This window comes from Stenella coeruleoalba, assembly GCF_951394435.1.
Source record: "Stenella coeruleoalba genome assembly, chromosome: 6".
Taxonomy (NCBI): Eukaryota; Metazoa; Chordata; class Mammalia; order Artiodactyla; family Delphinidae; genus Stenella; species Stenella coeruleoalba.
Genome location: NC_137151.1, coordinates 59,166,569 through 59,192,148, shown reverse-complemented (window position 1 = coordinate 59,192,148; position 25,580 = coordinate 59,166,569). Strand labels below are relative to the sequence as shown.

Below are 25,580 nucleotides of genomic sequence, written 5' to 3'. Positions count from 1 at the left end.
CCCGAAGAATTAAATGGTTTCACACCTGAGTGTGCAAGGCAGTGTTTACATATATTATAGCATTTCTTACATTCTACATTTATTCCACATTATATGTCTTGCGTTCCTATTAGATATACAAACAAATAATGATGTCGCTGAGAGCTTCTCTAGCACAGGAGTTCTGGCATAGTTGGCTCCATGGCCTTGGTCTCCAGCACAGTTGCCTGTTTCATGGAAGGAACTCAATAAGCCTTGGTGTGACATTGAGAGGATCGTGCTCATGAATTATGTTCCAGAACTACACCATCAGGAAATAATGAGTTATCTGTTCCGTAGTACTCTGAAATTTAAACCAGTTTTAGGATTGAATCATGTGGGGATCTTTATTTAAAGGGTGCAGTGAAGTAGAGAAGGCAGAAGAGGTGAAAGAAAATGAGTTGGCAGGAAAAACTTCAAAGAGAGACAAATCAATGTCAAAGAAACAAAAAGAACAGTTTTCTGTGAGATAGATTTGATGTGGTACAAGAGCAATTAGCAAATCCACTTTAATCTCTAGTCCAAAGAAAGTCAAAGGGAAAAGGAAAATAAAATCAAGGACAATTTCCACACTGGATCATTGTGTCAGGCTCTACAGCATCTAGTCACAGCATGCTCACTCTCTCCTGACTAAATGAAATCTCTGAAATTTGATCTTTGAGCAATGGATCCTATGGCTGAACAACAGTAAATCCAATATGATAATTCAAATGACCAGCATATATTTTTGTTTGTTAGTCCAATTTGTGTAGTCATCTTTAGGAAGCATACTGACTTTTCAGAGATTGGCCTTATTGCCTAGAACCTGAGTTACAGTGTAATAACGTTCAGAAACAATATTAAATGATACGTATTCAGTGCATGGTACAGACTTTTAGCCTGTGTTTTGACAGTGGTGCTGAGTAGGTTAGATCAGATTTCATGATTTAACTTTATTGTTTTCAATTTTATATGGTCTCCATTTAGCACACAGTTACTGATACAATTATGGAAGAGGATGTGTTAATGTTTTGGGCTTCTCGGTACAGGTCCTATTCAGGGACACTCAGTGTTGAGATCATCCTCAATTTTCTTCTCCCACCCAAGCTATGTTATTTTCAAAAAACTGTATCACTTGCTTGCAGACGCTGATGTCAATGTCTGACTACCAACAGATAAATTCAGAGGGTATTTTGTACTTCAGTTTTAGCTACAAAGTCATTGATTAGCATAGGCGAACCTATAAGTCCTAAAGCTTTATAAATTAATAGACTTTAGAAACTGAGCCACTGATAAGGCAAGATGGAAAACTTTTAAACCTGATTTTAATTTTATGAATTCATGTAGCTCTTTAATAGGTTAAATCCCACATGCACCAGATTTTGAATTCAGATTGTTGTCTCTTCACTCAAGAAGAAAAATTCCCTCCTCTATAGGCTGTCTTTATGGAACTTTAAGTAATTTGCAAATATATCAGTGCATAATATTTTACATTATCTTTTCATTTAATCTATATTATCAAATACCTTAGAACCATAGTTCTCAAATCATTTGTGGTGAAGGACCAGAGTATTTTTTTCTTATCCATCACATACCAACATATTTGTAAATACAGTAAAATTGCACTACAAGAAAATGAAATTTTAAAAAATAGACATACAAAATATAAACACCAATTGTTGTATTATTAAATTGAACAGACGTAAAATTACTCTGTCAAACTGCTACAAGACTCTTACTGCTTACTCTAATGTCAGCACTTACAGTGTAATTTCTGCACTTACAGTGTCAAGCACTCTTAGTGCTTACTCTAATTTCTGCACATACAGTGTCAATTTCTGCACTTACAGTGTCAACAAGCAGATCTCAGCTAGCACCAGCACACAGACCACATGCCCTGCCTCAGAATGTCAAAGCAGCATTAACTATATAATGTAACTTTGGGGCATTTGGTTTTTTGGAAACTGCAACTCTTTATATGTAATTTCCAGGTTGATGAATAGAATTATAATATTTAACTACTTGCTTGCAAGCAGTTATTACTTTACTAATGATTGTTGGCCTAGCTTCTGATGGAGATAATTAATTCTATGTAATCGAGGTCTCTTCCATTAACGCTATTTGTTTGTTATGGTCCCTCAAAGAGAGCAGAGCATTGACATGTAAGGTCACAACTTTATTTGTGCATCTCTATGTGAGGTCGTGTCTATGCTAGCAATTCAATATACTGCATTATTGAAATTGCTTCAGTTGTAAGATTTGAAACAATTATTATATATCCCAAGATTTTAAATATGAACAGCATTAGCATAAATGTCAACAAATGTGGAACAGATTTTTCAAATTTTGGATATATTTAAATGATTTTAACATGACTTCATTTACATTAAGCTTGTTTGTTTCAAAACTAGTAATGAATATTTTTTTAGTAGCATATATGCAACAAAGAGTCAGAATGCTAATCTCAGAATGAATCTGCAAACACTCCATTCTGAGATTTGACAACAAATCCATTATAATATAAACAAATTTCCTAAATTTTCTAGGTATTACACTGAGTGCATTGTGGACAACATAAATTTTTAAAGCTCACATTACCTTTAAATAGTCAAATCTTTCACTGATTTCTTATAATTACTTTTGCCTAAGAATGGCTCTTTGAGTGCTATTTGGTATTTTCAAAATGTACATTGAAGAACACTTGTGGGAAGAACGGTTCATAAAATTGTGATTAATAATGCAAGTTGGTTTGTTAAAGTAAACCATTGTCTTAGAAGCATTTTTCTATTAACACACTAGGTTAAATATGAAAAACGTTACTTAACATGCAAAATGCTGTGTAGTTTTTCTTTGTAAGTGATGGCTGAAGTAACACTAAAATTGACTTCTGACAAGTTTGAAAGTTTTTGTCACAATTGCAGGCATGTGGGTATGGCTTTCTCCAAATCTGGATCTTGGAATCCATTTAAATTAAGTGAGATAAATGTTTCACATATTTGAACACAGATGCTTATGATGGCAGATATTTTTAGCATATGCATCTTAGTTGGTTGAATAGTACAAAATGTTAATTTCAAAGATAAATTTTCAATCTTTACATCCTGTTTTCTCTGACTGTTGTTACAGAAGTTATTCAGTGCATATAACATAATTTTAGTCTTCTTTTTATATTTCTCTCTTTTTTTCCTTATGTGCTCAAAACAGACAATGGTCGCAATGTTAAAGGTAATGTATGAACTCAAATTTCATCATTTGATGCTTAGATTGCCCCTTTACTCGGCATGTTAACTTGCCTGCTGTATGCCGTGTTCAATGCAACATCATGCTGCCCTTAGTGAGCCCAGGTGCCTGGTGGAGACATCATGGCTTGATTTTGCTGGAGACATTGTTACTTTCTCAGCTGTGCCACCAATATGACTATGAACTCCTTTTTCCTGCAAGAAGTATAAGCCTAGGTTGACATTGAAGACTTCCTAAATATTTGAATAATTTGGAAAGAAGCAAATATTAAGCTAAATATATTCCGGTATAAAAGAGGCATATAAGCCTATTTCAGCCAAAAAGAAAAAAGCCTTTTTGAGTACAAGAATAAATAAAATAAGCAAAGTGCTACATGACAGCATCACTTCACTTGTTCCTCTTTTGTTTCCTTAAAACTAGTTTCACGTTCCTGGATGGCAGGGGGTATGGTTTTAAGCTTACTGTAGTAGTAAACTGTATATGCATGATAGTCATTTTCTATTTTTCTATATTACATTTCAGTCATTTTAATTGTGTCCTATATAAGTCTGAAATCACTAGCATGACCTACAGCTACTGTAGGGTAATGTTTAACTGGGCAATACCTCTGGATAAATCTGGATTTGACTAAAAATTGGAAATTCACTTCAGTTTTTCTACTCTATTATAGTAGATGCAAATAATCACAAAATATAACATATTATATTTTCATCCAGTTGAAAACTTTTGGAGCTTAGTCCTTTAACATAGGCTACGCATGCTGCTGTCGGTGTGCATATGATGACAATGACTCATTTGTGCATGTGTGTTGCATGGACACGTCTCCACCAGTAACCATCATTACTTAGAATTCACTGTTTTGGCCTCTTCTGTATGTCACTGCTGCTCCGATCACTGTGAAGTTTTGTATATTGATTTCTCAAGTGCTTCCCTAACTAACTCAGAGCTGGTGATGATTATGAATTAAGACCACTAGAAGCTAAAGATCTTTTCTGGTCAGCAGCGCAGGGTAATTTGAAAATAAGAGAAATCGTGGCAGCTTCTCCCCAGCCTAACTTTATTTTGTAAGCCCTTCAAAAAGGGTCTATGCAGAGGACCTCCAATTGCAGGATGGAATTTCATACACATGATTATTCTATCCTTGGCCTGTCCACTCAGATTTCTAAAAGGGAGCAAATTAGTGTCAGCTGTGGGTAGTGATTTGAATTGATATAATTCAGAACATAACCTCAAGAAACAGAATACAGACAGCTCTTGACAACTGGTCTGTGTGAAATATGACTGGCTTTAGCATTTAACAATTAGCAATAAATTATTAGACATTAATTTTCCAGTGATCTTTAAATGCAGTGAGAAATAAATCTAATTTTTCTCAATAAATAGAAAATTGAGCTTGCTAATCTTCCAAACTAGTAGTTCACATAGTTGTCTTTCAAACTACATTAATTTCATTTTTTTCTTGCAAACTAATCCATTTAATCTCCAACCCTTTTTTCCTCAATCCTCCATTTTTTCTTTTTTTTTTTTGGATTTTATTTATTTTTAAACAGCAGGTTCTTATTAGTTATCTGTTTTATACATATTAGTGTATACATGTCAATCCCAATCTCCCAACTCATCCCACCACCACCACCCGCCCCCTGCCACTTTCCCCCCTTGTCGTCCATACGTTTGTTCTCTACATCTGTGTCTCTATTTCTGCCTTGCACACCGGTTCATCTGTACCATTTTTCTAGATTCCACATATATGCGTTAATATACGATATTTGTTTTTCTCTTTCTAACTTACTTCACTCTGTTTGACAGTCTCTAGGTCCATCCACGTCTCTACAAATGACCCAATTTTGTTCCTTTTTATGGCTGAGTAATATATTCCATTGTACATATATACTACATCTTCTCTATCCATTCGTCTGTCGATGGGCATAATCCTCCATTTTTTAATAGCAATAGTCCTTGAATAAAAATGAATCATAAAAGTCAGAATTTGGAATTAGGAAATTCTAACCCATTGCAGAAAGTTTTCACATATTAATATTTATAAAGTTAAACTCCTAAATTAGATAAAACATGTGCAATTTAATAAAAATTTAATGTAAATGCGCCCTCCAATGTCCTTATTATGTGTTCAGGCTCTGATTTTGAAAACTTTAAAAAATATTTAAGTGTCTGGCTCTTTGAGATTTTCACAGAGCAGTTAATATGCTAATTAGATATAGAACAATGAATTAGTGTGCTTTTTAAATTTTTGTGACCTTGTTACTAAACCACATTTAAATAAAAATTTTAAAAAATAAAAAACGGGGGCTTCCCTGGTGGCGCAGTGGTTGAGAGTCCGCCTGCCGATGCAGGGGACACGGGTTCGTGCCCCAGTCCGGGAGGATCCCACATGCCGCGGAGCGGCTGGGCCCGTGGGCCATGGCCGCTGAGCCTGCGCGTCCTCTCACAACAGTGAGAGGCCTGCGTAACACAATAATAATAATAATAAACAAATTTCTACACTTCTTTGTATGCAAATACATAATTACAGTTTTTTCAATATCTAACTCAACCAAAAATAATTTCTTTAACAAAATAAAATAAATGATTTAGAAATGCGCTTGGAAGGTCTTTAATATCATCTACTGCAGTTTATTCCCCTCAGGCAAGCGTATTGGCTAAATCTCTTGCACAGGTGGTAGAAGCATCTTTATCTCTAGAGGATTCCATTCTTTAACTTTCTTGGAAAATCTATTTTACTGCCTATTATACAAAGAGCTAACTCAAATCCTTCTTGCTGAAATGTAATTGTTTTCCCCTTCCTCTATCCTGAGTGGACAGAGATACTAGCCGGTTACTTCTATTCTTGATGTAACATCACAGTAGAAAAACAGCAAATTGGTACTCAAGCTTTTCTGCTAAAATGGAACAATTTCCATTTTACCTCCTTTCTTAAGATCAATTTTGTTTTCCTTTAATAATTCCCTTAGCACTCTGACTCTTTAAAATAAGACTTCAGAGTTCCAAAATTGTAGCCCATTATCAAAGAGTGAAAAAGTTAATTCAGATAAATTGCATATGCTATTTATATGTGTGTGTGAGTGTGTGCATCACTTTTTAAACAATTTCTCTAACATGTGGGAGGCAAACTTAATCCTAGTGGTTTTTCTGTTTATTCTGCCTTCCAAGTCATCATAAAAATTAACCCCACTTACCCTTATTAGTAAGTCAGTCATTAAAATAATTTTACCCTTCTATTGCATCCACCTCTTCATTATCCCAAGTAACTCTGTATCCCACTGACAATGATATGTTCAGTTTCCAACTTGTCTGTGAATCTGGCATATGAGTCAGAAACAAAACTACCCCCAAGATTTCTCTAGCTACAAAACCTATCAGACACACAAAGGAAATCAACAGATCTGATACAACTTGTATCTCATATGCTGCATTGGCCATACCAAGTATTTGTGATCTTATAAGAATTTGCACATTGATCTTCAGTCATGACAGTTTTCTTCTATAAAGTATATGTTATGCACTGAAACAAACAATATGGATATTGAGTATAAATAATTTGGTGACTAATTCTTATATATTTTTTAATGTTAAACTGGTTACCTTATGCTTATTGACAGTGATCTTTTATAAAATCCAATTAATGAACACTGCATTCGCATTTTCTTTGATGTTAAGCCACTTCAGCAATTTAGGTTTTACTAAACTTTAGCCAGATAAACTCATGCTGTAAGGTATATTGTATAAAGACCTGATGATTTGAAAACAACCTTAATCTTTTTGGTTTCTTTCCCTCCCGTCCCATTTGGCTCTCAAGAGCAATAATCTTTATTTATTTATTTTTTTTAACATTATTATTTTTTAAAATTTATCAGATGTCCTTAGCTATATTTCCAGCACCATCTTAAGGAGAATATATTCTCCTTTAGCATCTTGTAACTCATGATAAATTGAAATAACCTTATCATAAAAATTTTAAATACGTTTAATCTAAAATTCTTCCTAGATGTTGCTTTAGCCTCTAGCTTGATCTTTAAATGCAGCATATTTCTTTGTAGCTAGAACCTGGCTTATTTTATATTTACTCAGACACTTGTAATATATTAGAGCTTTATCCAGCTGTTGGTTTAGTCTTCTTGGTCACCTGTTTTCCATCTCCTACTAGTATATTAGAAAATTTAATCTGGTCATCCATTCTGCAAATGTTTCTCTGAAGAATATCAAGTCCTCCTGAATACTTTTGAGCTTTACATTCTTTTCTATTGAATCTACTATTTCCCTTTATTTCTGCCCATTTATTTTCTTTAAATTCATTTACTTTGTTTTTCAGGTTATCTTCCTTTCTTTCTTTAGAATTTTAAATGCCATCTGTTTATGATCACACTCAGGGAGGCTGCCTTTCACCTTTAAGTCCTCAACCAAGGCCTTTCTGAATATAGACCTAGGAGATAGGAAACTCTGCATTCTAATTTCTGGTCCTTGATTCTTATTCCATTTTGGCCTCCTATTGTGTCTGCTTGGGCTTACAACTGGTAAAATGAGGATATTACTAATACGTTTCTTAATTAAAGTGTAGGAAATTATTTTGATTAGAGTTTAGACAGATTTCAGAGAAACCTAAGCTGACACTGATTATCTTGCAGACACTAACAGACCCCAGCATGTAAACATCTGCTTCAAAATCAGTGGAAAATAGCATAATGATTTTTATTATACAAGATGAAATAGATTTTGAATGCCTTATCTAAGCATGCATGAATTATTTTAAGCAGTATTTTAAGTTCTGCTGAATTCTTTAAATGCCTAGATTTAACATTAAAAAAAAACAGAATAGAGTAACAGTTTAGAAAGGTTTTCCACTAGTAAGTAAGAGAAGCTAAAACACAGATTGCAATAAAGTAATATTCTGAGGCCAAATCTTAGTGTGATGTGTATTGGCCACTGGTTTCTCAGCCCTATCAGACTAATGTCCCCTCGTTTCAACTTTTTGTTATACTCATTTTACTATCCTGAAATGACGTTCAGAGATGATTTAACCTATTTCTAAAAGTTCAACATTATTCCTTAACTTTAATTTAAAGGAGGAGTTAAAAGGAAAGTAGTTTATAATAAAATATTTCTCTCAATATGTTAATGTTCAAATATAACTATACTAGAAGACATAATGTGATTATCAGAAATAAGAAAAAAATTTGGTTTTAAGAACATTAAAGACATATAAAACAATCCACATAAGTACTGGCTAAAATGATAGAGCAGGAGTACTGAGGGATAACCAAGTAAAAACCACTATTGGAATAAATAATGACAGATCGGACTTATTTATATATAAATTTTTAAAATAGTAAATAATCAAAATTAAATTAGGAATAAAGCCAGAATCAACTGGGGAGAAAGTGAGAAAGTATGATATCCACAAAAATGAACTGGCCCTTGGTTTTAAGTTTAATGTCAAAATGATTCCCTATGGGATAACATGCAATGCAATAGTAATGCATTGCACAGGAGAAAGAAATCCCACTAAACATCAGGATGTGTATTTATCCTCCAATACTTAAAAAAGACCTTGCAGACCATACGCCTTCAGAAGCAATGGGAACTAGAAGATGGATTAGAAGAAGAAATGGCAATCAAGACATTATAGAGAACACAGACATAAAGAACAAACTAGTGGTTACCAGTGGGCAAAAGGAAAGGGGGAAGGGGCACGATAGGGGTATGGGATTAAGCGATACAAACTACTTTGTATAAAATAAATAAGCAACAAGGATATATTGTGCAGCAAAGGGAAATAGAGCCATTATTTTGTAGTATGGAGTATAATTTATAAAAATATTGAATCACTATGTTGCATACCTGAAACTAATCTAGTATTGTAAACTGACTATACTTCAATAAAAAAGACATTATGGAGACATTGTGGCAGATCTCTAGGGAGTTCTTAAATCATTCCAGGTGTTTATTTTTTACCTAAAAATTAACATAGGCTTCTTTTTGTTGTATCATACATCATTTTACATATATAGGAGATCAATAATATAAAATATTTTAGCAGAAATTTTATTAACGATTTGAGGTGTGATTCCTATAATTGTCTGCAAATTTAATAATATTTTGTTCCAACATTGTTTTAAAAAGATTCAAATATCTTCATTTATATGTTTGCATGTGACAGCTACAAACACAGACTGTAACCTGAAGTCTGAAATTTTGTACTGGCAACTCAAATAACACAAGTAGTGTATCTCCAAGTGATTTGGTTTTCCAAAATGGTGAACAACTTTTGGTAAAGTTATGAACAAAAAAAAGTAAAAATCTTCATTCTATGTGGCAGTTGTAGCTCTGAAAGTTTCAGTGTATATTAAAGTATGTGAAACAAGTTCAAGGCTCAGATCATTATAAATAGGCTTTTCACCTACATGAATGCCCGTTGAGACATCTGGGTCAATTTTTCATGGTGAGAGAATAGACACCTCCCATCACTGTAACAAACAAAAATTCCCCCACAGATGCCTCTAGGGTGAAGTACTGTTACAGTGTGAAAAGTATGCTTAAGGGTTTGAAATACAATTTAAGTATATACCTGAGCTCAGTGTTACATAATTTCATGTCAGTATCCCTGTGTGCAGTAAAGTCACCTAAGCAGTGAAAATATGACATTAGAGTTGGGAAAAAGACAATATCTAAGAAATCTGAAGTCCTAGAATATTTTACAAATTTAAATATTAAGATATAGGCTGGGAATGTAGCCATAGAATGATACAAGAAAGGAGAAACTCTTTGGAGCATTTCTTGACTCTCTATAAGCAACAGACAATAGGTTCATCTCAAAAGAATATGTAGCTGGTCAGTGTACTTATCCTCAACTAAGGGGCCCAGGGTCTTGGCACAGTGCCAGATTGTCTTCGTAAGAAAGGAATGTGAGAAGTGACTAGCGTTGGTCAAAGAATCCAAATTTCCAGGAATAAGATCTGGGTATCTAATGTACAGCATGGTTAAAAAAAAAAAAAGATGTAACCAGGTGCTGCCAACCCCAGACAAGTCTTATTTACCCAGCTATGGTCACTTCAATTTTAAGTTATGTTTGCCAAAGCATTCTTCTGCTATGTTTTTTTTCCCCCTCAAAAAGTGGTCAGCCTTAAATCTAAATAAAAGAGAAAAAAAGAAAAGAAAGGAAAGATTTAAAACTCTCCCATAGGAGCCAAATTTTTCAATATAGTCCACATAACACACACACACACACACACACACACACACACACACACCACATACACATAAATGACATTTGTCCTTCTCATTGTTACCTGAAATTCCTGTCTGGACTTAACTCTCAGAATCTCTGGGAAGCATCTCATACATGTAATAGAAGCATATGAAGAACACAACTGGCTTGTCACTTGTTATGGCACAGAGAAGGGAGTAATACGAATTGGAGCAGGCTAGACAGCCATTCAGAAGTTTCATGGCCAACATGATTTTAACCTTCCTTGAATAATTCCTAAATTATAAAAGTCCTTCCGTGAATAATTCTTAAATTATAAAAAAAAATTCTTGAGAAACTTTGAAAGTAGAATTTAGCCAATAATAGGGAGTAGAGTTCGTTCTTTTATTCCAGCCTTTAATGAAAGAAGCCAGTTAACAGCTAAAGCTGTCATCTGCTCTCTGGGTGCACACCTAGGGCACCATCTTGTCCTTGGATACTCACATGCCTCTCCATATGTCAGATGGTGAACAGGTATCAGCCAGCTGCATTTAGTCACATCTGAATCAGGGTCACAATGGTCATGGATTACTAACAGGTCATTCAAGACCATCTCTTTCTTAATTTTTCCTGATATTGCTTTTACAAATACTTTCCAATTTTTTAGGGCCTTTTAATCATATCAAGTCAAGCCTCCTGGGATCCACGTCGGATTCAAACCTCAACAAATACAGCACCATTAACAAGATTCCACAGCTCACTCTGAATTTTTCAGATGTCAAAACTGAAAAAAAGAACACATCCCCTCCTTCTTCAGATAAAACCATTATTGCACCCAAAGTTAAAGATCGAACACACAATGTGACAGAGAAAGTTACCCAGGTAGGACACGATTTTACTATCAATTTTAACTGTTTTTAAAGTTATTTTCTGCACCATAAAACTCATTCCTTTTCCTATGAATGAATATTAAGAGAGGTAAGCCATTTATTTGCACTCCAATTTCTCAGAAGTTGGGTGACCCTCTAATGTAATAGATAAATAAAACTACAGACTCTGATTTTATCTATTGCAAGACTAAGCAAAAATGGGCTGGCTTGGTTTTCTTGTTCCTTTTGTTGCAGAAGTGGTTAACCAGCTATTCATCATGTTTGGGCATTTATTGTTTTGCTGCCAACTCTTGCATTATTAAAGCATGTGTTTTTTTTTAATATAATGGATGTGTCTATCGAAGGTTTAGGCAACTAATTGGGATTTACTCTTAACTGTGGCCCTCTTTTTGCACTTACACTACTAAGTAGAGTCAGGTATAAGTCAGTGGAATTGGGGAAAAGAACTGTCTGAGTTGATGAAAAGTCAGAGTGAAACAATATATTTCACAGGAACAATATTTTATTGTTTTTTAAAAAAAATATTGCAAGTTGAACTAAGGTAAAAAGGTACTGTCTAGCAAGAGTCCTGTTCTAAAGAATAAAGAAAAATGATTTGTATTTATTATATCAAAATACCAACCTAAGCAGTACCCAGCTTTTGCTTACAATGCACTTACATTGTTGGGAATTCATGAGTCTAAAATTTGTGCCAAGTAAACAGTTTTTGTTTTTTTACAAACAATTTAACCTAGTATATTTGCTTAGCAAATCTTTTTATAAACAGTCACAATATAAAGATAAACTTGACCCCAATCTCTATCCCAAGCATTTAAGATTTTACATTAATATAGTTTTTTGTAATTGTAATCACTACAAACAACACTATAGTAGTTTGTAAATAATGTCTTAAATGTGAGCTAAAATAGCTATGTAAAGACCATGAGTCAGTTGTAAATAGACCTGAGTAGTCTCTATTTATTTGAGATGAGAGATTATACATGCCATACTCAAATATATATTTTGATATTTATGTAGTAATTAGGCTTTCTACCCTTGGCATTTTGTTTTTCTCAACTTATACTTAGTAAACTGGGCCCGACAGTGATAAATGAATAGTCTACTGTTATTTGTGTTGTACTGACACCGTTTTGATAGCTTTGAATTTTACTTGCAATTAACTCAAAAAATATATTATTTGTAGACCATAATCATCATATGGATATATAGAAAGAGATTTTAGAAATTGAACAGTAGGCTGGTTGCAGATATTAGGGTCAGGGTCCTGCCAGTAGCGTAAGTGAGTAAAGTAGTCATGGTAGCACAGCAGGCATGGTAGGGGCTACAGGGACTTACAGAGCCCAGAGTCCCTCCTGAGCAGATGGCTGCCACTCATCTCCAGCTAACTGTGGTCATGCAAGAATGCATGACCAATGTTTTCAAATCTTCCAATTTTAAAAAGAATCTAGAAATCCAGAATTTAAGATAAACTCTTTATTTCTAAAAGTTGGCAAACTAATTCAAAATGCTTCTATAGGCCAAACAAAACATACCTAAGGCCTGTGGGCAGCCAAGTTTGATCTTTGCAAAGTTTTCATGAGCTTGGTTCACTACAGGGCCTACCTTATCCTGCCACCTTCAGCAGGTCCACTGTGCCAGGAGGAGATGAATGTACACATGGATCGGAGGTGGCACCTCTACTGGGACTTTCTGAGCCTGGTGAGAGGAAACATTTATACCAATAGCGCTAATGAAATCGTGGTGTTAAAGAATACAGGAACACAGGTCGAGGGAAAGTAATTATACTTTAAGGGAGGAAATTTCAGAGAAGAAAAACAGATGAGATGGGACATTTAAGATGGATCCAGAAGGTTACTTATCAAACTGGGTAGTGAGTGATGTTTAAAAGCATAACTCAGAGTCGCATGCTCTTGTGCTTTAATTCTGGCTAAGTCATTTATTGTGACATGGAGGCAAGTTTTAGTGATGACAAAACTTATTTCTCAGTGTTGATATAAGAATTAAATAGAATGATGTGTGGAAAGTGTTCATCAAGGTGCTATGTACATGGCAAGCAACATCAACCATTATTCTGTTTATTAATGTTCTTGTATGACTTCTCCTGGCCCTCTGCACTATCGCTGCAGGATCCTTTTATCTACACCCTGCCACGACCTAGTAAAACACCTGGCAGAGTAGAGTTCATGAACGTTTACTGAAGGAAGGAAGGCAAGAGAAGTTGACCAAGCAGACAAGGGAAGGGGTGAGAATCCCAGGTAGAGGAATCAGCAAGAACAAAGTTGTAGAGGCACAAAAGTCCACGTGCCTTCTCCTAACAAGTAGGTTCTTGAGCCAGGGAGTTGCTAGGCTGGGCAGGGGCTTGTTACAGATTGGGGAGCTGCTGGAACTTTCCCCTCTAGATGGTTCTTCAATACCTTTCTCCTCAAGTGCCTTGGGGGTTTGAGTAAAATGCAACAGCTGCCATCAAAAGGTGAGCATTCTTTTAAGGTCTCATGCTTTCTCTTTAAAATCCTGTGACTTTCATATTTAGCTCCATAACATTACAATACTTGTTTTAACATTGAAAAAAATGTTTAAAACTGTTACTTACCACTGAGGGACACTGAGGTCCACAACAAAGCCCCATAGTTTTCCTACAGTTTCTTATACTTCACCCAAGTCATCATGGAGTGCCCCTCCCCACAGCCTCCCAACTACCCCAGGCTGAGGAGCAGGCAAAAAACCTTTCGAAGGTGGGCTTCCCTGGTGGCGCAGTGGTTGAGAGTCCGCATGCCGATGCAGGGGACGCGGGTTCGTGCCCCGGTCCGGGACGATCCCACATGCCGTGGAGCGGCTGGGTCCGTCAGCCATGGCCGCTGAGCCTGCGCGTCCGGAGCCTGTGCTCCGCAACGGGAGAGGCCACAACACTTTTTTTTTTTTTCCACTTTTTTTTTTTAACAATGTACAAGATACAGTGATAGGAAGGAGATTCTGGAGACAGAACACTTAAGTAGCTATGGTTCTGGCCAGAAATGATGAGGGACTGGAAAAAAATTGAGACTGAAAATTAGAAAGAAGGGGATATGTAGGCTCGCTCTATCTTCTTTTTAGGCCCCCTTTAGCTCTTAGTAGCAAAGCTTCCAGTTGTCAACATGTCAAACCAAACAAGGTGGAGATCAAATACTGAGACATTCCTCCTGCAAACGTAGCCTCTGGAAATTTTTTTAAGCACTTGAAAGCAGAGCGAGCCTATAACTATTTTCTCATTTAGTGTTTGTGAAGTTTCCTGATTGTAGCTATCTCTGGAACCCCCATATTCACAACATATAGTATCACTTGCCTCCTAGTCTCTAGAAATAATTTTGTAGTGACTCAGAAACTTTACTATTACCTTTGTTAGGACTACATGGAAATCCTCCTTGTCAAGATATTCTCAACATATTTGCTGTAGGCAGCCAGCAGTATTTCCGTTATCTAATGTTCTAATATGTTTTATTCCCTTGATGGACTTGTATGGTAATCCTTTTTTCAAACGATATCAGGGCTTTGTTCATCAGTCATTCAATAAGGATTTTTAAACACTCCTCTGAGCACAAACAATAGAGCAGACATCAAGAAAAAAAAAAGGCATAAATGAAAGAAACAATTCATCTCTGTTCATTGTTATACTCTCTCACCATTTGGATCTTATCTCTGTTGTACTTTGGCTAATTATTAATTAGCCAGTTAGTTGTTTGCCTCCCCAGCTAGATTGAGTTTATTGAGCAGGGACCATGTTGCTATCCATTCATCTATTCATTCATTCATGCATCTGTGTATTTTTTTATTCACTCAACAAGCATTTATTGAGAGCTAGTATGTACAGTGTTAGGTTCCGGGAATTCATATTAAAAGGCAAATTCTCTGCCTTCAAGAAGTGATGGAGACAGACAAGTTCGGTACATAGGCATTGTAATGCAATGTGAAGTATTACACTATAGGTAAACTCAGAGAGCAGAGAGTGCTGGGAGAGGAAACATTGCCTATATTGGGAGGTTGGGGTGGTGATGAATTTAGATGAATTCTTAGATGAATTTTGAAACTTGAGAATTTTCTGAGATTGTGTGTTAGAATCTGGAGTGGGGCACATTTGGGAAACTGTGAATACCAATGGATGAATGAAGCATGAGGTGTTTGTATTACTAGAGCCTAACGTAAGACACAGCACCTAAGAATCTTAAAAAATTCAGAAATGCACCACCAAAGGTGTTGGAGAGAATTAAGCAAGAGTAAATCTGTGGGTAAAAAATTCCCAAGGCAAATGCTTGCCTTCCAAACTCTTCCCTCAAGCAAGATTCTCATTCTTGCTGTTGTTTTAGGTCCAAAGATTCCTTTTAGTGGCTGGTCTGAGAGGCCAAACTTCTGCATGCATCAGTTCTTTATGTCATATTCCACCTGACCTTCTCTATTCATTGAAGGAAGTAGAAAATAACTCTCAGAGGATGTGGGTTTTTTCTTCCTTAACTACAATCCACCTGGTACAGGCAAATGTGTAGTAGGGTCCACTTTGGGGAAGTGGGGCCTTGGTTGGATAATTACTACCAAATTCCAGTGGAGTGATGGAGAGAAAACAATGAATTGGAAGAAATGTGTGGGTGAAGAGCAAAGATCTGCTTTCACCGTGCAATTGCATTTCTCAGTAAAGGATCAAATTCTTGGCTGTATCTGCCCCCTTTTAAATAAAAGTAAACCAAACTTTTACACTCTCATATCATTTCATTATTTTTGAGGCTAGTTCTAGTTCAGATGTTATGCTGAGCTTTAGGATAAAATGTATCATTTTGTTGTCACATTCAGCTCTTACAAATTTTGTACTAGATCACTCTCTCTAGACAGGCATAAGAATGTCAGAAGGTTTAAGAAGATGGCATTGTGGGTTTCAAATCTTTATTGGCCAGTCACATAAGGCTCTATCAGTCAGTGCTGTAACAGAATGCAAGTAATAGAAGCCTGAGTGAAACCACTTTAAGCAAAAAATGAAAGGAGGAGGGTCAGCTTATAGGGTCACATAACCGAAAAGTGCAGGGGCAGATCTGCTTTGGGCCACAGCTACATTCATTGTTTGAACAGCTGATGACATTCTCTCCTCTCAGCCTTGCTTTCTTCTGTATTGACTTCATGCTACATCTGATGGAAGCAAGGTCCTTAGACTCTTCTGTCTTAGCTAATACCACAGTTGGTGATCTGATGGGAAAGACTTTCTCTCCACCAGTGTCCATATCAATTCCCGAGATAGTGGACTCTGATTGGCCAACCTGAGTCCTGTGCTCAGCCTTGTGGTGGAAGAAGTATAGCCCTTGACTGCGGACCACACCAGAAAAAAGCAGCGGGGAAGGAAGGGCTCTAAGGAAAGAAAACAAAACAACAGTGGCCCATTGTGTAGATGAAGATAAGAATTCAGACTAACAGCATCTCACACACACACACACACACACACACACACACACAAAATAAATGCACATTATATGCTGGGTAGGCTCTAGAGACACAGAAGTATAAAACCTAGTACCAGTACTCAAGGGGTTATAAACTACTTGGAGAAAAATATTACAGCAACATATAATAATAGCATTTGCAAATGCTAATATAATAAGTACTACAAGATCATATTATGAAACTAAAGGTAGTTTGAGTGTCCTTTATATACAGTACTGGCCAAATTATGAGCAAATAGTTCCGCAACTTATTATTTTACTACTTAAAAGAAATGTCTAGTGAACTTAATAGAAACCCATATTGTGGTCATCAGAAAGACATATGATGAAGAAAAGAATTACTACTAGTCCACAACTATAGTTTTCTTATAGCTTTACTAAGGAGAATACTCAAAATAATTAGTTTCAAGAGTAATCACTAAGAGACTTAGGTCACAAGAGAGAAATTTCTGAATGTTTAAAAGGCCATATAATTTTGAAATCTACATAGAACCTTAAACCTAAAATAAATTCCCATTATCTGGGTTTTATTTAAGTATATTATTGGCGTGAAAATAGAATTATGATAGATTTAATAATAGGTGACACTGATTGAGCATTTACTCTATGCCAGGCTCTATGCTAAGTGGTTTAACAGATTATCAGTTTTAATCCACATAACACTCCTGTGAGTTGGTACTATTATTATCATCTCTAGTTCATAGAAGAGGAATCAAGCTTAGGAAGAAGGAAGCAACTTACCTAGGTCACACAATAGATGGTGAAAGTGGGCTTCAGACCGAGATCATCTGACTCGAAGAGTGAAGATCTTAGTCTCTAAAGTACATCCTCTTTAATTCTGTTTTGTTTTCTTACCTGTCCCCTAAATCTACTCAGAAGTTAGCATGGCATTGGGAAATACCTGTAACATTTGGCTGTATGGCAAAATATCCTAATCTAAATGTTTACTAGTAACTGATTAGAGAAGTGAGTCTACAGAAATAAGGAAGAGAATGTGGTATCTTTTCTCTAAAACTCCTCAAACTCTGCAAAAAGCAGCTGAATAAAACCATCATTCAGGATGCATTATCTCTTGTTTAAGTTCATATCCCATTTTTCTTTTTTTTTTGTTTAACATCTTTATTGGAGTATAATTTCTTTACAATGGTGTGTTAGTTTCTGCTTTATGACAAAGTGAATCAGCTATACATATACATATATCCTCATATCTCCTCCCTCTTGTGTCTCCCTCCCACCCTCCTTATAACACATCACTAGGTGGTCACAAAGCACCGAGCTGATCTCCCTGTACTATGCAGCTGTGCTTTACACTAGCTATCTATTTGACATTTGGTAGTGTATATAAATCCATGCCACTCTCTCACTTCGTCCCAGCTTACCTTTCCCCCTCCCCATGTCCATTCTCTACGTCTGCATCTTTATTCCTGTCCTGCCCCTAGGTTCTTCAGAAACTTTTTTTTTTTTAGATTCCATATATGTGTGTTAGCATACGGTATGTGTTTTTCTTTTTCTGACTTACTTCACTCTGTATGACAGACTCTAGGTCCATCCACCTCACTCCAAATAACTCAATATCGTTTCTTTTTATGGCTAATATTCCATTGTATATATGTGCTACGTCTTCTTTACGCATTTATCTGTTGATGGACACTTAGGTTGCTTCCATGTCCTGGCTACTGTAAATAGAGATCAGTGAACATTGTGGTACATGACTCTTTTTGAATTGTGATTTTCTCAGGGTATATGCCCAGTAGTGAGATTGCTGGGTCATATGGTAGTTTTATTTTTAGTTTTTTAAGGAACCTCCGTACTGTTCTCCATAGTGGCTATATCAATTTACATTCCCACCAACAGTGCAAGAGGGTTCTCTTTTCTCCACACCCTCTCCAGCATTTATTGTTTGTAGAATTTTTATGATGACCATTCTGACTGGCGTGAGGTGATACCTCACTGTAGTTCTGATTTGCATTTCTCTAATGATTAGTGATGTTGAGCATCCTTTCATGTGTTTGTTGGCAATCTGTATATTTTTGGAGAAATGTTTATTTAGGTCTTCTGCCCATTTTTGGATTGGGTTGTTTGTTTTTTTGATATTGAGCTGCATGTGCTGCTTATAAATTTTGGAGATTAATCCTTTGTCCGTTGCTTCGTTTGCAAATATTTACTCCCATTCTGAGGGTTGTCTTTTCATCTTGTTTATGGTTTCCTTTGCTGTGCAAAAGCTTTTGAGTTTCATTAGGTCCCATTTCTTTATTTTTGTTTTTATTTCCATTTCTCTATGAGGTGGGTCAAAAAGGATCTTGCTGCTGTGATTAATGTCATAGAGTGTTCTGCCTATGTTTTGCTCTCAGAGTTTTATAAGGTCTGGCCTTACATTTAGGTCTTTAATCCATTTTGGTTTATTTTTGTGTATGGTGTTAGGGAGTGTTCTGATTTCATTCTTTTACATGTAGCTGTCCAGATTTCCCAGCACCACTTATTGAAGAGGCTGTCTTTTCTCCATTGTATATTCTTCCTTCCTTTTTCAAAAATAAGGTGACCATAGGTGTGTGGGTTTATCTCTGGGCTTTCTATACTGTTCCATTGATTTGTATTTCTGTTTTTGTGCCAGTACCATACTGTCTTGATTACTGTAGCTTTGTAGTATAGTCAGAAGTCCTGGAGCCTGATTCCTCCAGCTCTGTTTTTCTTTCACCAGATTGCTTTGGCTATTCAGGGTCTTTTGTGTTACCATACAAAGTGAAATTTTCTGTTCTAGTTCTGTGAAAAATGCCATTGGTAGTTTGATAGGGATTGCAATGAATCTGTAGATTGCTTTGGGTACAATATTCATTTTCACAATGTGGATTCGTCCTATCCAACACCATGGTATATCTCTCCATCTCTTTGTGCCATCTTTAATTTCTTTCATCATGGCTTATAGTTTTCTGCATACAGGTCTTTTGTCTCCTTAGGTAGGTGTATTCCTAGGTATTTATTCTTTTTGCTGCAATGATAAATGGGAGCGTTTCCTTAATTTCTCTTTCAGATTTTTCATCATTAGTGTACAGGAATGAAAGAGATTTCTGTGCATTAATTTTGTATCCTGCTACTTTACCACATTCATTGATTAGCTCTAGTAGTTTTCTGGTAGCATCTTTAGGATACTCTATGTATAGTATCATCTCATCTGCACTGACAGCTTTACTTCTTCTTTTCCAATTTGGATTGCTTTTATTTCTTTTTCATCTCTGATTGCTGTGGCTAAAACTTCCAAAACTATATTGAACAATAGTGGTGAGAGTGGACAACCTTGTCTTGTTCCTGATCTTGGAGGAAATGGTTTCAGTTTTTCACCATTGGGAACAATGTTGACTGTGGGTTTGTCATATATGGCCTTTATTATGTTGAGGTAAATACCCTCTATGCCTACTTTCTGGAGGATTTTTATCATAAATGGGTGTTCAATTTTGTCGAAAGCTTTTTCTGCATCTATTAAGATGATCATATGGTTTTTATCCTTCAGTTTGTTGTATGGTCTATCACATTGATTGATTTGAATATATTGAAGAATCCTTTCATTCCTGGGGTAAACTCCACTTGATCATGGTATATGCTCCTTTCAATGTGCTGTTGGATTCTGTTTGCTAATATTTTGTTGAGGATTTTTGCATCTATGTTCGTCAGTGATATTGGCCTCTAGTTTTCTTTCATGGTGACATCTTTGTCTGGTTTTGGTATCAGGGTGATGGTGACCTCGTAGAATGAGTTTGGGAGTGTTTCTCCCTCTGCTTTATTTTGAAAGAGTTTGAGAATGATAGGTGTTAGCTCTTCTCTAAATGTTTGATAGAATTCACCTGTGAAGCCATCTGGTCCTGGGCTTTTGTTTGTTGGAAGATTTTTAATCACAGTCTCAATTTCAGTGCTCTTGATTGTCTGTTCATATTTTCTATTTCTTCCTGGTTCAGTCTTGGAAAGTTGTGGTTTTCTAAGAATTTGTCCATTTCTTCCAGGTTGTCCATTTTATTGGCATATAGTTGCTTGTAGTAATCTCTTATGATCCTTTGTATTTCTGCAGTGTCAGTTGTTACTTCTCCTTTTTCATTTCTAATTCTATTGATTTGAGTCTTCTCCCTTTTCTTCTTGATTAGTCTAGTAATGGTTTACAACTTTGTTTATCTTCTCAAAGAACCAGGTTTTAGTTTTATTGATCTTTGCTGTTGTTTCCTTCATTTCTTTTTCATTTATTTCTGCTCTGATTTTTATGATTTCTTTCCTTCTGCTAACTTTGTGATTTTTTTGTTCTTCTTTCTCTGATTGCTTTAGGTGTAAAGTTAGGTTGTTTATTTGAGGTGTTTCTTGTTTCTTGAGGTAGGATTGTATTGCTATAAACTTCCCTCCCAGAACTGCTTTTGCTGCATCCCATAAGTTTTGGGTCATCGTGTTTTCATTGTCATTTGTTTCTAGGTATTTTTTGATTTCCTCTTTGATTTCTTCAGTGATCTCTTGGTTATTTAGTAGTGTATTGTTTAGCCTCCATGTGTTTGTATTTTTTACAGTTTTTTTTTTTCCTTTAATTGTTATCTAGTCTTACAGCATTGTGGTCAGAAAAGATAGTGGATATGATTTCAATTTTCTTAAATTTCAATTTTCTTAAATTTTCTTAAATTTCTTAAATTTCTTAAAGGCTTGATTTGTGACCCAAGATATGATATATCCTGGAAAATGTTCCATGAGCACTTGAGAAGAAAGTGTATTCTGTTGTTTTGGAATGGAATGTCCTATAAATATCAATTAAGTCGATCTTGTTTAATGTATCATTTAAAGCTTGTGTTTCCTTATTTATTTTCATTTTGGATGTTCTGTCCATTGGTGAAAGTGAGGTGTTAAAGTCCCCTACTTTGATTGTGTTACTGTCAATTTCCCCTTTTATGGCTGTTAGCATCTGTCTTATGTATTGAGGTGCTCCTATGTTGGGTGCATAAATATTTACAATTGTTATATCTTCTTCTTCGATCAATCCCTTGATCATTATGTAGTGTCCTTCTTTGTCTCTTCTGATAGTCTTTATTTTAAAGTCCATTATGTATGATATGAGAGTTGCTACTCCAGCTTTCTTTTGATTTCCATTTGCATGGAATATCTTATTCCACCCCCTCACTTTCAGTCTGTATGTGTCCCTAGGTCTGAAGCGGGTCTCTTGTAGACAGCATATATACAGGTCTTGTTTTTGTATCCATTCAGCCAGTCTATATCTTTTGATGGAGCGTTTAATCCATTTACATTTAAGGTAGTTATTGATATGTATGTTCCTATTACCATTTTCTTAACTGATTTTGGTTTGTTATTGTAGGCCTTTTCCTTCTTTTGTGTTTCTTGCCTAGAGAAGTTTATTTAGCATTTGTTGTAAAGCTGGTTTGGTGGTGCTGAATTCTCTTAGCTTTTGCTTTTCTGTAAAGGTTTTAATTTCTCCGTCGAATATGAATGAGATCCTTGCTGGGTAGAGTAATCTTGATTGTAGGTTTTTCCCTTTCATCACTTTAAATATGTCCTGCCACGCCCCTTTGGCTTGCAGAGTTTCTGCTGAAAGATTAGCTGTTAACCTTATGTGGATTCCCTTGTATATTATTTGTTGTTTTTCCCTTGCTGCTTTTAATATTTTTTCTTTGTATTTAATTTTTGATAGTTTGATTAATATGTGTCTTTGCCTGTTTCTCCTTGGATTTATCCTGTATGGGACTCTCTGCGCTTCCTGGACTTGATTGACAATTTCCTTTCCCATATTAGGGAAGTTTTCAACTATAATCTCTTCAAATATTTTCTCAGTCCCTTTTCTTCTCTTCTTCTTCTGGGACCCCTATAATTCAAATGTTGGTGCATTTAATGTTGTCCCAGGTCTCTGAGGCGGTCCTCAGTTCTTTTCCTTCTTTTTTCTTTATTCTGCTCTGCGGGAGTTATTTCCACTATTTTATCTTCCAAGTCACTTATCCATTCTTCTGCCTCAGTTATTCTGTTATTGTTTCCTTCTAGAGAATTTTTTATTTCATTGATTGTGTTGTTCATCATTGTATGTTTGCTCTTTAGTTCTTCTAGGTCCTTGTTAAACGTTTCTTGCATTTTCTCCATTCTATTTCCAAGATTTTGGATGCTCTTTACTATCATTACTCTGAATTCTTTTTCAGGTAGACTGCCTATTTCTTCTTCATTTGTTTGGTCTGGTGGGTTTTTACCTTGATCCTTCATCTGCTGTGTGTTTCTCTGTCTTCTCATTTTGCTTAGCTTACTGTGTTTGGGGTCTCCTTTTTGCAGGCTCCAGGTTCACAGTTCCCGTTGTTTCTGGTGTCTCCCCCGAGTGTCTAAGGTTGTTTCAGTTGGTTGTATAGGCTTCCTGGTGGAGGGGACTGGTGCGTGTGTTCTGGTGGATGAGGCTGGATCTTGTCTTTCTGATGGGCAGGACCATACCCCGTGGTGTGTTTTGGGGTGTCTGTGACCTTATTATGATTTTAGGCAGCCTCTCTGCTAATGTGTGGGGTTGTGTTCCTGTCTTGCTAGCGGTTTGGCAGTAGGTGGCCAGCACTGTAGCTTGCGTTCGTTGAGTAGAGGTGGGTCTTAGCGTTGAGATGGAAATGTCAGGCAGAGCTTTCACCATTTGATATTACGTGGAGCTGGGAGGTCTCTGGTGGACCAATGTCCTGAAATTGGCTCTCCCACATCAGAGGCACAGGCCTGACACCCAGCCAGAGCACAAATACCCTGTCAGCCACATGGCCAGGTACGTGGGCAGTTTTTTGCCTTTTGGGAAGTCTGAGGTCTTCTGCAGCATTCAGTAGGTGTTCTGTAGGAGTTGTTCCACATGTAGATGTATTTCTGATGTATTTGTGGGGAGGAAGGTGATCTCTTTGTCTTATTTCTCCACCATCTTGAAGGTCTCCCCATATCCCATTTTTCTTAAACTAATTTTTGATTATGATGAAATTTTTTTTTTATTGGTGGCATGCCACTTGGATGCAGGAAAAGCAAAATTACACTGATATTGCTGACATAAAGAGCTCTAAGTATTAGCTTTTCACTTTTCACTGAATTTTGTCCATTGTAAATATGCTCATTATCTCTTCATGATTCAGTGTTCTCAATTTATACTTACTTTTGACAGAAATCCAAAACAATATTTGTAATTCAGTACTTCTTTAGAAATGGAGATTGATTTGTAATGGAGAGATAGCATTGATTTCATATTATTTGCTAATGTTTAAAATTATAAATGTGTGTAATTTGTGTATATCAATTATACTTCAGTAAAGCTAAAGAAAATATATATCATCTCAGGTAAATAGTACAAACTTTCTTAATGCTTTCTGTAGTTTCCCTCAAACTAGATAAACTTATTCCTAAATTTTCTTCTTTGACAGTATTAAAAAATATCTTCTAGATGCAACTACAAATTAAAAATACTTTTCAATAATAATGTCATTTTAATTATGACTCCAATTCAGACTCTGACACCAGCTGGGTGTTCTACACAATTCAACTCAATTCTGACACTATCTACCCAGAGATAGCATCAGAGGCCACAGATTAAAGGCTCAGTCCCTCAAGACTGTCCCCCACTTCAGATGTCAATTGCAATACAAGTATCACCTGTGCTTCTGACCAACTGGCTTTAAACTGAAGGCTCCCATGACCCCCTCCGTCAGTTAGATTAACTTGCTAGAGACTCACAGAATTCAGGAAACCTGTTTACTCACTAGATTACCAATGTATTACAAAAGATATTAAAGGATACAAATCAACAGCCAGATGAAGAGATACATAGGGTGAGATCCTGAATGAAGGAGCTTATGTCCCTGTGGTGCTTGGGCCCAGCATGATGGCACAAGGAAGACTTCTGTTTCACCAGCCTGGAAGCTCTCAGAACCCCCTCCTTTTAGGGTTTTTATTGAGGCTTCATTACATGGGCATGATTAATTAATTCATTGGCTATTGTCTATGTATTCAACCTCCAGCCCTTCTCCCCACCCTGGAGATCAGGAGTGGGACTGACAGTTCCAACCGTTTAATCAAGAGGTTGATTCCACTGTTGACCAACCCCCATCCTTAGCTGACTTAGAAGCTTTCCAAAAGTCATCTCACTGACATAACAAATGACAACTTATCTCTCTCAGCATGTAGGAAATTCCAAAGATTTAAGAGTTCTGTGCCAGGAATGAGGACTAAGACCAAATATATATTTCTCATTATAAATCGCAATATCACAGTCATGAATTAAAAATAACACTTAGGACTTCCCTGGTGGCACAGTGGTTGAGAGTCTGCCTGCCGATGCAGGGGACACGGGTTCATGCCCCAGTCCGGGAGGATCCCACATGCCGCGGAGCCGCTGGGCCCATGAGCCATGCCGCTGAGCCTGCGCGTCCGGAGCCTGTGCTCCTCAATGGGAGAGGCCACAACAGTGAGAGGCCCGCGTACCACAAAAAAAATAAAAATAACACTTAATTGAAAAGTCTATTTTTTCAACAGTTATTTTTATAAAGCCTCATTGATTCTTCACTCTTGAAATTACAAAAAACAACATTCACAATACTTCTACAGTATGATTTAAATGTTTTCCTAAACCTCATTGTTTGCCTAAACTAAGTATCCTGCAAACCTCAATAAAACTGTACAGATCATCTTGAACTGCCAGAAATAGTAACAAACACAAAATTCCAAATTAAATTTGAAATGCAGTGCAGGAGTTCCAAATTGCCTCTGAACGCTTCCAATTTAATGTGACATTAATTTTGCATCTATTATCTTACTGTTATTTATAGAATACCATCAGAC

At 36.2% G+C, this 25,580-nt stretch overlaps 1 protein-coding gene across 1 annotated transcript in view; it reads left to right on the top strand.

The window, feature by feature from the left end:
- Positions 1-25,580, top strand: part of KCNH7 (potassium voltage-gated channel subfamily H member 7) — a 453,303-nt gene that overhangs the window by 326,952 nt on the left and 100,771 nt on the right. The window contains exon 5 of the mRNA XM_079924588.1: positions 11,103-11,317. Coding sequence (XP_079780714.1) covers positions 11,103-11,317 — 215 coding nt within the window. The remainder of the gene's footprint in view (positions 1-11,102; positions 11,318-25,580) is intronic.